Source organism: Theropithecus gelada, chromosome 11 (assembly GCF_003255815.1).
Source record: "Theropithecus gelada isolate Dixy chromosome 11, Tgel_1.0, whole genome shotgun sequence".
NCBI lineage: Eukaryota > Metazoa > Chordata > Mammalia > Primates > Cercopithecidae > Theropithecus > Theropithecus gelada.
In genome coordinates, this window is record NC_037679.1 from 69,320,910 (window position 1) to 69,334,384 (window position 13,475).

At 47.3% G+C, this 13,475-nt stretch overlaps 1 protein-coding gene across 2 annotated transcripts in view; it reads left to right on the forward strand.

The window, feature by feature from the left end:
* Nucleotides 1-8,990: 8,990 nt before the first annotated feature.
* ATP2A2 (ATPase sarcoplasmic/endoplasmic reticulum Ca2+ transporting 2) overlaps nucleotides 8,991-13,475 on the forward strand; it is a 70,758-nt gene continuing 66,273 nt past the window's right edge. For both annotated transcript variants that reach the window (XM_025400813.1, XM_025400814.1), the window contains exons 1-3: nucleotides 8,991-9,666; nucleotides 10,373-10,390; nucleotides 10,473-10,555. In XM_025400813.1, coding sequence (XP_025256598.1) covers nucleotides 9,549-9,666; nucleotides 10,373-10,390; nucleotides 10,473-10,555 — 219 coding nt within the window. In that variant the 5' untranslated portion in view covers nucleotides 8,991-9,548. The remainder of the gene's footprint in view (nucleotides 9,667-10,372; nucleotides 10,391-10,472; nucleotides 10,556-13,475) is intronic.

Here is a 13,475-nt window from a genome sequence, read left to right on the forward strand (position 1 = left end):
CCTGGGACACTCCAGGTTTAAAGTTGAGTAGAAGAGTCTGGACACAGTGGCTCACATCTATAATCCCAGCACTTTGGGAGGCGGAGGTGGGAAGATTGCTTAAGCCCAAGAGCTCAAGACCAGTCTGGGCAATATGGCAAGACTCCCCATCTCTACAAAAAATAAAAAAATTTGGCAGGGTATGGCGGCACATGCCTGTAGTCCCAGGTACTCAGGAGGCTGAGGTGGGAGGATTGCTTGAGCCCGAATGGTTGAGGTTGCAGTGAGCCATGATGGTGCCACTGTACTCTAGCCTGGGCAACAGAGCGAAACCCCATCTCAAAAGGAAAAATAATAAAGTTAAGTAGAAGAGGAGGCGGCACATGAAAAGGAGGTTGAAAACAACCAACCAGAGAAGGGGAAGGAAAACCCAGGTTACTATACTCAAGTTGAGTGATATAAAATGCTATTTGAGGCCAGGCACAGATAGCTCATGCCTGTAATCCCAGCACTTTGGGAGGCTGAGGTGGGCAAATCACTTGAGGTCAGAAGTTCAAGACCAGCCAGGCCAACATGGTGAAACTCAGTCTCTACTAAAAATACAAAAATTAGCCAGGCATGGTGGTATACGCCCGTAATCCCAGCTACTCAGGAGGCTGAGACAGGAGAATCACTTGAACTTGGGAGGTAGAGGTTGCAGTGAGCTGAGATTGTGCCACTGCACTCCAGCCTGGGCAACAGAGCGAGACCTTGTCTAAAACAAATAAACAAAGTGCTGTTTGAGACTTCTGGGCTACTGATGATGGAAGTGTTGGAGAAGGCCGCTATCATGCAAGACTTCCAAGATGAGGTGGAATCTCAGCCTTCATCTTGAAGGGTGACAGATGTTCACCAGGCAGGTCCAAGCAGAAGGCACAGCCTGAGGAGAGGTCCCAAGGAAGGGATAATGAGTCATTGAGTCAAGAGCTTGGAATTGGAGGAGAGGTCTTGGTGGATGTATAGCAGATGACACTGCAAACTGCAATGGAAGAATGTAGGTCATCTCCAAACAGGGTTTTCAGTGCTGTGCTAGTTACTCCCTTTTTTTTTTTTTTTTTTTTAGGGCAGAGTCCCACTCTCTCGCCCAGGCTGGAGTACAGTGGTGCAATCTCGGCTCACTGCAACCTCTGCCTTCCTGGTTCAAGCGATTCTCCTGACTCAGCCTCCCAAGAAGCTGTGATTATAGGCGCGCACCACCACACTCAACTAATTTTTGTATTTTTAGTAGGGTTGGGATTTTGCCATGTTGACCAAGCTGGTTCTCAGCTCCTGGCCTCAAATGATCCGCCCACCTCAGCCTCCCAAAGTGCTGGGATTATATGAGTGAGCCACCACACCCAGCCCTGTGCTCGTCACCTCTGCTTCCTTCAGACCAGTGAGGTCTTTGACTTTCCTCAGTGAACACTTGTTGTTTGGCAGATCTAACATTTGCAGCCCTTTCTTCTGATAACAGCACCCAGATTTTCCTTTGAGGCTTCGTTTTCCAGCATGTGTGTCCTGAACTAGCAGCATCAACATCACCGGGGAACTCAGAAATGCAAATTCTGGGGTCCACCCCAGACCTACTGAATGAGCATTCTGGAGGCAGGTCCCAGCAAAAGGTGTTTTCAGAAGCCCTCCCGGTGATTCTGAGGCATGCGTGTGAAAACCACCCCTGTAGGGAACTACTTCTTCCCCCGTCTCAGTTCGTGCAATTCATATGGCACTGACCATAGTCTTTGCTTCCAGGGGTGTGCACAAATCCTAAAGAAAATCTTAGGCCTTTCTCTCCAGTTTAGTGCTCCGAAAGCACTAAACCAGAGAATTGGAAAACGGAGATGCTGGAACCATGTCTACCACCACCCGGAGAGAGGCTGCCTGAGAGTAAAAAGCAAAGGAAGAGCTGGGTGCGGTGGCTCATGCCTGTAATCCCAGCACTTTGGGAGGCTGAAATGGGCGGATCACCTGAGGTCAGGAGTTTGAGACCAGCCTGGCCAACATGATGAAACCCTGTCTCTACTAAAAATACAAAAATTAGCCAGGCATGGTGATGCGTGCCTGTAATCCCAGCTGCTCAGGAGGCTGAAGCAGGAAAATCAGATGAACCTGGGAGGTGGAGGTTGCAGTAAGCCGAGATCATGCCACTGCACTCCAACCTGGGCGACAGAGCAAGACTCTGTCTCAAAAAAAAAAAAAAAAAAAAAAAAAAAAAAAGCAGGCTGGGTGCAGTGGCTCATACCTGTAACACCAGCACTTTCGGAGGCCGAGGTGCGTGGATCACTTGAGGTCAGGAGTTCAAGACCAACCTGGCTAACATGGTGAAACCCCATTTCTACTAAAAATAAAAAAAATTAGCTGGGCGTAGGGGCGCACGCCTGTAATCCCAGCTACGTGGGACGCTGAGGCAGGAGAATCACTTGAACCCCGGAGGCGGAGGTTGCAGTGAGTTGAGATTGCGCCATTGCACTCCAGCTTGGGCAACAAGAGGGAAACCCAAATAAATAAATAAATAGGAAAGAGGCAAAGCTAAGAGGTGGAGAGAGATTCTCAGTGACTTTTTTTGAGCACTTGGATCAAGCTGTTCTAAATTTGGAGTCTATTCTCTATAAGTCCCTTTTTTTATAAGCATAAGATAGTGAGTTGGATTTTTAACACTCGGCCGTCTAAATAATGCTTATAATCGTGCACTGTACAGGGAAGGCAGATTCCAGAAACGACATGCTGTTAAGTTTGACAAATTCTCAGATATTGAAGTTATAGTTCATGGGCATGTAGAAAAAGTGGTGGTCACTAGGAGCTGGTGTATGTTCAGTAACATAAGCCACGTCAAAGTGGATGCATTTCTGCACTTCTGTGAAAAGAACACTAGAGTGTGGATTTGGAGCCTGTTATGGACAATGTCTCTGAATCTTCCTCTCTTTTTTTTTTTTTTTTTTGAGACAGAATCTCGCCCCGTCACCCAGGCTGGAGTGTAGTTGTGCAATCTCAGCTCACTACAACCTCTGCCTCCCGGATTCAAGCGATTCTCCTGCCCTAGCCTCCTGAGTAGCTGGGATTACAGGCGTGTGCCACCACGCCTGGCTAACTTTTGTATTTTTAGTAGAGATGGGGTTTCACGTATTGGTCAGGCTGGTCTCGAACTCTTGACCTCATGATCTGCCCACCTTGGCCTCCCAAAGTGCTAGGATTATTGGCGTAAGCCACTGCACCCAGTTTTGTTTGTTTGTTTGTTTGTTTGTTTGTTTTGAGACGGAGTCTTGCTCTGTTGCTCAGGTTGGAGTGCAGTGTCGCAATCTTGGCTCACTGCAACCTCCGCCTCCTGGGTTCAAGCCATTCTCCCTGCCTCAGCTTCTTGAGTAGCTGGGATTACAGGCACCTGCCACCATGCCTGCCTAATTTTTGTATTTTTAGTAAAGATGGGGTTTCACCATGTTGGCCAGGCTGGTTTTTGAACTCCTGACCTCAGGTGATCCACCTGCCTTGGCCTCCCAAAGTGCTGGGATTACAGGCATGAGCCATCACGCCCGGCCAGTCCTCTCATTAACTTATTATGGACAAAGTAGAGAAAGGTGGGTGGTAGACTAATGTCTGCCTAATCATCTTAAGTGACAATTTAAATACTGCAGGCAATTCTCATCATTCTACTCAACAAGTATGTGCCCCATAAGAGATGACAGATGTAACTTGGTTGAACAGCCTTAGTTCTCATCGGTGCCTCAGTGTAAGCATCTGACTGTGTCAGTTCTGATTTTGGTACATAAATGGGTGTTTTCATATAACATGACCCTTAGGTCAAGCTGACTACATCAGGCACTCAACCAAAAGAAAAATTATCTGTTCCAACACTGTGTAATAAAGTATTATAGAAGATAAGGAGACAGGGAGTGCCTTATAAGATTTTCGCTTTACTGATTTTGGACACTGTAGTCAAGTTGATTTTTTATAATAGTTGAACAATTAAACACATTTAATTGGATATTTTCAATCTGGAATGAGTGTCTAGAAGTTCTACTGGATAGAGACATAGAAGACATGCTTATCAAATTTGTATGTAACCCAAAGCTGGGACATAGAGCTAAAGTACTTGAAAATGAAGAACTCAAAAGACCAGAACAGATGCTAAACATGGGTCTAGAGCATGAGAACATTCAAGTACACGCAGAGTTCAGTGCCTGGGTTAAAAACAATCAATAGTGCAAGTGCACAATGAGATTTACCGACTGTAGTTTATATAGAAAGGACTCTGTTTTGAGTTGACTGTCAGCACAAATCTACAGTGTGCAGGGGAAAAGATCCAGTGTAAAGGTGGGCATGACAACTCCTCTGCAAGACCATGCCCAGACTCTTTTTTTTTTTTTTGATACAGAGTCTTGCTCTGTCGCCCAGGCTGGAGTGCAGTTGCTATCACAGGGGCATGCCACCACACCCAACTAATTTCTGTATTTTTAGCAGAGACAGGGCTTCACCATGTTGGCCAGGCTGGCCTCAAACTCCTGACCTCATGTGATCCACCCGCCTTGGCCCCCCAAAGTGTTGGGATTATAGGCGTGAGCCACCTCACCCGGCCCCATGCCCAGACTTTTGTACTCAGTACTGGGTACCTCTAGAACTGGATGACAAAGTTGCTGAGGGATTACAAACTCATGATCTAGGAAGAAGCTGGGAAGAGACTTTATTTTTTTTTTCCCTAGACAGAGTCTTGCTTTGTCACCCAGGCTGGAGTGCAGTGGCACGATCTTGGCTCACTGCAACCTCTGCCTCCCAGGTTCAAGTAATTCTTCCGCCTCAGCCTCCGGAGTAGCTGGGATTACAGGCGCATGCCATCATGCCTGGCTAATTTCTGTATTTTTTTTTTTTTTTTCAGTAGAGATGGGGTTTCACCATGTTGGCCAGGCTGGTCTCGAGCTCCTGACCTTGTGATCCGCCCACCTTGGCCTCCCAAAGTGCTGGGATTATAGGTGTGAGCTACCACGCCCAGCTGGGAAGAGACTTCTTAACACAGTAGATAGCTTTAAATACTCAAAGGGATCTCACACCAAAGAGGGATTAAACTCATTTGGAATGGTTCCAGAGAGCGAAACAAGATCCAATGTATAGATGAAGTTAGCCAATGGGAGGTGGATTCAGCCTAGAATGAGACTGCTTTAATGATTAGAGCTGTCCAAATACAGAACGGACTGCCTTTTGCAATCTCCACTGCTTTACAGCACTGGGAAGCTGGCTGGGGCCTCTTTTACAAGTCACTCATTTCCACTGTCCATTTCTGTCTAACTTGCTTTTTAAACCAGCTTGCCTTTTAGCAGCTAATGTCCTCCTTTATTAATGCCTTTGAAGTTATTTGATCAAATCATCCATCTTTCTGAATCAGTTTCTGTTTTCTCTCCGTCCTCAATTGATTGAATGTGCCTGCAATTCTTGCTGAAAAATAGAGTATTTCTTTTTTTTTTTTTGAGACGGAGTCTCGCTCTGTCACCCAGGCTGGAGTGCAGTGGCCGGATCTCAGCTCACTGCAAGCTCCGCCTCCCGGGTTTACGCCATTCTCCTGCCTCAGCCTCCCGAGTAGCTGGGACTAACAGGCGCCCGCCACCTCGCCCGGCTAGTTTTTTGTATTTCTTAATAGAGACGGGGTTTCACCGTGTTAGCCAGGATGGTCTCGATCTCCTGACCTCGTGATCCGCCCGTCTCGGCCTCCCAAAGTGCTGGGATTACAGGCTTGAGCCACCGCGCCCGGTCCTGAAAAATAGAGTATTTCTAAAACCTATTCTTACTTTTGAAAACCCTTGTTAACAAGAAGCAAGTATAACACGATGCATAAAATAAATTAAGCACAAGTTTATTTCTACATGAAAGAAACTAGATATTTCTGCCTTTGGGAGACTGCGTTTCTGATAAATTTTGGCAACCCATCAACAACAGCTTTCAGAGACACCAGCAGGTTGAGGAACCAAGAGCATAATTGTTATGATGATGTATAAGGGGGCCAATTCTGGGCTTAAAATCACAGTTTCAGCTTAAGGGAGTATTCCAGCCTCCAGTAAATAGAAAGCTTGCGGAGAACAGTCTAGGAGGGCAATGGCAGTGTGGTAACAGTACCAATGTGAACTTGAACCTTCCTCCTTTCTGAGAAACCTGTAATGCTGTTTAGCTGTTTTTGTCTGTTTGTTTTAAACTGACTACACTTCACAGCCATTCTCATGAGGCAAGTAGTTCAGAGAGGCCCTCTAATTTATTTCACAAATTGGAAATCAATGAACTTGAGTTCACTGAAAATTTGCTGAGGCCCTCCTATGGGGGAGGCCCTTTGCAAGTCGCTTATGGGCTAGGGATGGTGGGACTCATTCATTCATTCAAACAGCAGGCATTTAATAAATAAGGAGCATAGACTGTTCTTTGTACTGAGGATGGACAAGATGGACAAGGCCCTGTTCTTATGGAGCTTCTGTCCTAGAGCTCCATGAGACACTAGGAGACAGGCAGTTAACAGCTAAACCAAAATACAACATCACAAGTAAGCACTCTGAAGAAAACTGACTGGGCACGGTGGCTCATGCCTGTAATCCCAGCACTTTGAGAGGCCGAGGCAGGTGGATTACCTGAGGTCGGGAGTTCGAGGCCAGCCTGGCCAACATAGTGAAACCCAGTCTCTACTAAAAATACAAAAATTAGGCAGGCATGGTGGTGTGCACCTGTATTCCCAGCTACTTAGGAGGTGGAGGCAGAAGAACTGCTTGAACCCAGGAGGCCGAGGTTGCAGTGAGCTGGGATTGCGCTGCTGTCCTCCGGCCTGGGTGACAGTCTCTGTCTCAAAGAAGAAAAAAAAGAAGAAAACTGAAGAATGTGATGGAAGGTGAATTGCCGAGAGTAGCCACTTTTTTTAAATTTTTTTTTTTTTTTTTTTTGAGACAGGGTCTCACTCTGTTGTTGCTCAGGCTGGAGTGCGGTGGTGTGATCACAGATCACTGGTCTTGACCTCCTGGGTTCAAGCGATCCTCCCTCTTTAGCCTCCTGAGTAACTGGGACTAAAGGCGCAGGCTACCACGCCCATCTAATTTTTGTTTTATTTTTTATTTTTTTTAGTAGAGATGGAGTCTCCATATATTGCCCAGGCTGGTGTCAAACTCCTGAGCTCAAGGGATTCTCCTGCCTCAGCCTCCCAAAATGCTGGGATTACAGACGTGAGCCACTGTGCCTAGGTAGCCACTTTAGACAGCAAAGACATCTCTGAGGAGGGGACATGTAAGCTGCGATTTGAAAAGAAAGAGAATGACACAAGTGAAGATCTGTGGGAAGAGCATTCCATACAAAGGCTGGGGTCAGGAACTCCTCCAGAAGCTCATAATTGCACCAGAGGTGCTTACAACCCCAAGCAGTGACAGTGGCACAGAATATTCAACATCAAATGCCTAAGCTAATTTCCAGACTGAGTAAGGTAAACCATCCTTCTCTTGCCTGCAGTCTTCTATCGGTCCTGAAAGAGAGAGAGGTAAGGGAGAAGAATTGGTAGGAAATGGTGCAGAGCTGGTCTCAGAGGGCAACAACAACCAGCCCTCCATGACCACACCCCCACCGTGCAGTCATGTGCCCCTCTTGAAGCGGCTTTGATCCTGTGACCTAACCAGTTTCCACCTGGCTTCTCTCAGTGCGTTGCCATACAGGAGAATTTTTGTTTGTTTCATGTAGGGTTTTGTTGCTTCTTTTCCAAGTATCAATCAAAACTACATGCCAACCTCCACTCCTTGGAAATAATTAAATGACATGACGTGCCTCATTTTTTTCAGCTGCTGATGCACTGTAATTTGCACCTGTTGAAGGAATTTATCTTAAGTCCTGAAGCCTAGCCACTTGAGACAAGTGAGGTGATTTTTCTGCTCTGCTTTTGCTCATGTGAATGGTGTATTATTGCTAAACACAAAAGTGGACTAAATGCTTCATTCTGCAACCTACTCCCTGAAGAAAGTTGCTCTTCTTTGTGAAGCGAATATATTAATGTTTTGGTTCATGAATTCCATGCAATTTCCCATCCCCTTGTTAAGTAATGTAGCTAATTTATATTGGCAAAATTCCCTTTATCTCCCTGTGACCTGCGTTTCGTCCTTCCGAGCAGAGCAAATCATCTGTGGCTTAACAGCAGGCTTTGGATTCAAGTCCCCTTTTCTCCTGTCGAGGGAAGTGAGTCTATGAACCGGCCTTCATCTGAAAGCCACAGCGAAAAACCTCCTAGCCCAAGTCTAGCTGCTGTGTGGCAGCTCCAGCGGTGTGACCTGTGACTGCCCTGCAGACACCTATCAAGCGCTGCGTGAGCTATTAATAATAAAATCAACTCTTCTCCCTCCCCCCCCCGCGAGGGGGGTTCCCTCGTCAGGGCCCAGAACCCGCTGGGGTAGAATCGGGGCTGGCGTGCGAAGGAGCTGGCGGCAGGGGGTGTGGGATGCGGTGTTCCCGAGGAGACAGATGAAGGATTTGGGTTGTGTGGGAAGGGAACTGCGGAATTCCTCCCCTTGGTTCCTGAGGGGGGCTCCGAAGGAGACAGATTAGGATGCAGAGCACAGCCCGGGCGACCGAGGGCGAGGAGGCGAGCCAAGGACACCAGCCCGAGCGCGCCTCGAGGACGCCCCGCGTGGACCGCGCTCCAAGCTCCTCGGCCTCGCCTTCCAACCATCCGCCCACCGGCCCCAGAGCAGCGAGCGCACTGTGAGCGCCCCACCCTGCGTCCGCAGGTGGGTGGGCCAGAGAACCGCACGCAGCTAGGAGGGACCCCGGTTTCCCCTCCGCCAACCCCGGGACCGCGGCGCGCGCGGCCTCGATCCGGGTTCCTAGGGGCGGTGCGCGGGAGGGGGCGGGGCCTGCGCGGCAGCGTGGGCGCCAAGCGCGCGGGAGGAGGGAGCCGGGGGGAGGGAGCCGGGGGGAGGGGGCGGGGCCGCGCCGCCCGCGCCGCGCTGGGCGCTCTCGGCCAATGAGCGGCGTCCACATGCCGCGGCGGCGGCGAGAGGGGAGGCAGCGGCCGATAAATGCTATTAGAGCAGCCGCCGCGGAGCCGTCCCCGACGCCACCTCCTTCTCCTTCGCCGCAGTTTCCTCCGCCGCTGTCGTGCGTGCGGAGCTGAGGGACCCGGTCGAGCGCGGCGCGCACCGCCCCGCCGGCTCGCCTCCCTTGCCGCGTTCCGCCCTCGGAGGTCGGCCGGGCGCCCCCTCCTCCGGCCCGGGCGGGGCCTCTGATCGCCTCAAGAGAACGGGGAGGGGGCTCAGGGGCCGCGGCCTGCGCTCCCCGCGGGCGGCTGAGGGCGAGGGAGGCCCTCCCTTCTGCGAGGGGAGGGAGGGTCAGAAGCCCCCCACCCGCCCTGCGGAGCTCGGGGCCGCGCGAGGGGCGGTTGTCTGGGGGAGGGGGCGCGGGGTGATTCAGCGCCCGGCTAGGCGGAAGCGGCCGCAGGAGGAGGAGGGGAGCGCCCGTCCGCGCCTGGGCTCCCGGGGTGGCACGAGCCCGCGGCCGGAGTGCGAGGCGGAGGCGAGGAGGCCGCGGGGACGGGAGGCGAGGCCGGCCGGGCCTCCGAAGCCATGGAGAACGCGCACACAAAGACGGTGGAGGAGGTGCTGGGCCACTTCGGCGTCAACGAGAGTACGGGGCTGAGCCTGGAGCAGGTCAAGAAGCTCAAGGAGAGATGGGGCTCCAACGGTAGGTGCCGGGCGTTCGGCTACAGGGGCCCGGCGCGGCCCGGAGAGCCAGGGAAGATGGCTGACCGGGCTCCACCTCGTGGGCTTCGGCTCCGCGCCCGCCGACGGCTGCGGGCGGAGGGTCGGGCCGGCGCGGCGGCCCCGCAGGGGAGAAAGGGGCTGCGGGTCTCGCCTCGCCTCGCCTCGCCTCCCTTGGACCTCCTCGCGTCTCGGGCCCTGGATCTTCTCGGCGCGCAAGGCTCGGAGGCTTCTCTCCAGCAGCAGCCGGCCCCGGTGGAGGGAGGGACGAGGCTCCTGCAGCTGGGTTGAGCCCGGCAAGACGTTTTCTCGTCCCCTGCCGATTTATGAGGCGTCGAGGTCGTTGGAAAGCCTCTGACCGTTCTTGTCCTACCCAGAGTTACACATCTGGCAGAAGTGATGACATCGCTGAAACCACTCCTCGGTTCAGGAGCCCTAAGTGATTTCACGCTTAGGGCTAGACCTCAGGCCATTGATTACAAAGAGTGCATGCTTTCTTGAGATATCTTTGTAGTATACCTTCTGCTAAAAAAAAATTGGATATTCCTATAGCTAGGTCTGTGTTTTGAAGATACTGATGCTTAGAATTGTAGCAGTTCTTTTTAGAAAGACGGAGTGCTAAAATGTCTCTCTCTTTTTTTTTAACCTCCCTCTTGACACATTGCCTGGCGAATTTCTACATTCTACAGAGTTACCGGCTGAAGAAGGTAATCTTAACATTTTTTTTTCCCTCTCTTGGTGTGCTGATGGTAAGATGACAGCTACAACACATGTGTTTGTTTCTTACAGGAAAAACCTTGCTGGAACTTGTGATTGAGCAGTTTGAAGACTTGCTAGTTAGGATTTTATTACTGGCAGCATGTATATCTTTTGTAAGTATGAAAAAATTTATTTTCTTTCCCCCAGAAAGATGAAAGTATTCCATAGATAAATCAGAAAACAAATGGTGTCCATTGGGTGAAAACATATTGGGAGTTACAAGCTGTGTCTCCATGTTTAAAAACAATCTGGGCATTTTAAAATTACGAACAAAACACTTGAAGCCATTGATATTCAGAAAATAGATGCCTGACATTTATAATGCAATTAGGAGTTGTCCCAGAGTGTGGCATGGTCTTACAAATTCTTGTGGTTTATCAGCTTTTAATATCAAAAAGTTCTTCACTGGGAAGCCTTTAATGTTTTGGGTTCTTCCATTGTTACCGTGTTGTAAGATCATACTAAGATGATGATGGACTCTTTGTAGTCTGTAAATAGAACTTACAAAAGGAATATTCCAGTTGCTTTCCCTTCCTGGTAATGGCAAGGTGACAGTTGTTCCTGACGGTGACAAGAATGATGACGGCTGTGATGGCACCCTTGTTGACCAAATTTGGTCACTGACCTTTAGGGTGGTATATTTATCTAAATTGGACCCCTGTCTTAAGTGATTCTTAGGTTGGAAGAACAAGGTTTAGTACAGTTGGTTTTAGATCTTAAAGGAAAAAAACCAGCATGGTGTTTTTTCTTGTTCTGTGTGTGCTTACCCACTTGAGTGCTATACGGTTGCTAAGAAACTAGTGAAATGCAAAGAACTACAGCAGAAAAAAGGTGTTGGGGTGGCAAGTATATTTCTAGGTTTTTAACTTTTTTTTAAATGTTCGGTATTAATTTTTTGTTGCATTTTTTTTCCTTGGGCAGTAGACTGCTTGGTAGTTTTCCTAAAAATAATCATGAATAGGACACAGATGTTCCTAATCCTAGTAGCATGAGATGCCTTTTATTCTTGAATTACAGTATTACAAAAACCACAATAAGTGAAATTCACCCAGTGTAGTACTTCTTTCTAGTTAAAACAAAATTGACAAAACTTCACGGTTTCGGTTTTGTACATACTTGTATATGCAGGTCCCAGGGATCAGCCTCAGTCTTTGTGACAACCATACCATAGAGGGCTATTTTGAGAACAAAATAAAGCAGTGGGCATTTATCTAGTTCAGATGAGGAAAAGATTAAATTTATACCCATCTTTTAAGTAGATAGTGGCAGCAGGAAATAAATTTTTGGAATAATTTTTATGTAAATCCTGCTGTGAGACTGTATTATGCCATATTAGCCAAGTGGTGTGTAGCCATTAATAATTCAGTCCCCAAGAACCTTTTCTGTGGTTTTCATTGATTAAAATGGGGACTTACATAGCAAACCATTCAGCATTGTGAGTCAATCACAGTGTACCTCTGACATAATCTGTTTCTCCTTGATTAAAAAATGTTCCCCCAGAAAATGGCTGCTGTTTTACCAATTAAGGGAAATGAGTAGAGCTGTTTGATTAACTGTAGTTTATCAATACATTGTCATGGGGCAAAATAAATGATACATTTGGAGGTAGTGTAAGATTTGTATTTAACTGGGTACATAATTCTGAAATAGCGTTGGCAGTTAAATAATGGGATCCGATAAGGTCATTGGGAACTTCTTAGAAGTTAATCAGCTGACATATACGAGCCAGAAGCAAAATACAGTTTTATTGAATTCTGTGTGTTACAAGTTGAAGCAGTATAGGAAACCACGCTACTGGTGTTACTATTGAGGTTGCATTGGGTCTCTCTCTTGAGTGGCCAGTTTGATTTTATATTAGCATTTTAAATTAATGATGTGTGTGGGTTTTGTTTGTTTTTTACTTTGAAGTAATTAGAGGCTTTTAGTTTGTAGGCATTTCAAGCAGGTTTTTAAATAAATGCTTTAATTTTTTTAATAAGGTAGGACCTTGGCTTTTTGGAGCATTATAGAGCTATGTTTTGGAGTTGAAATTTGAGTTCCTTTTTGGTAACTGTGGAGTTACTGCTCAGGAAATGAACTATGTTACATTTTTATTTTATGAGTTGGTAAATAGCAAAAGAATAAGTGTTTCGGGAGTACTTCTATAGAATTAATTTGCTTTGGTTTGTTTGATCAAGGAATTGCAGATATAAGACCTGTTGTGTTGATTTTCTTCATGTGGGGTTGGGTAGTGCCGCTACATTGTCTTTAGTGTTTCATTCCTCCAGTCTATCTTTTAAAAGAAAGAGCCCTGACTCTTTTTTATATCAGTTTGTTTATTCCTATTGATGTAACAGAAAAAACATGGTAGACTATTCAGGTTTTTTTGGAGAAGTGACTAGGGATTCTTATATACATCATGCATCATCAAGTCATGCTCATATTAAAAAGAATATTGGTGATTTATTTCAAATATCTAAGTAGTAAATTGTTAACTATAGTAATATTTTGCTGTGGCATAAAATAGGAAGCTGCATTAATGTTTTATGCTTGTGACCTGTAGGGATCTAGTTTAATTTGTAATATTGGCCAAAGTGTTTTTTTGAAACGGTCACTTGGATTGAAAGAAGTAAGCTTCATCTCCCAGTGCATAGGAACATTAGAAATTGCTTAATTTGACATTCAAGACCCCCCGCCATCATTTACTTTATCTTTTCATTCTCTTCTTGATTACCAACTTTGCTCTAAATGTAACACATCATATGGTTGCTTGACTGGAAAGCCTGCCCTTTTCTCTCTTCCTGCTTTGTTAAGATATTTATTGAGCACCTGTCACAGACACTGGGGGTACAGTAGTGAATAAAACGGAGAGGGAGCCCTAGCTGGAGGATAATACTGTTGAGAAAAATAAAACAAGGGGGTTCGGATTATCAGAGCATGTGAAAGGGGGTACAGTTTTCAAATTGGGTGGTCAGGGAAGTCCTTGAAGGCGACATTAGCGAAAAGACCTGAAGGAGGTAGGCATTAAGGCCATGTTGGTCTCACTCCCATCTG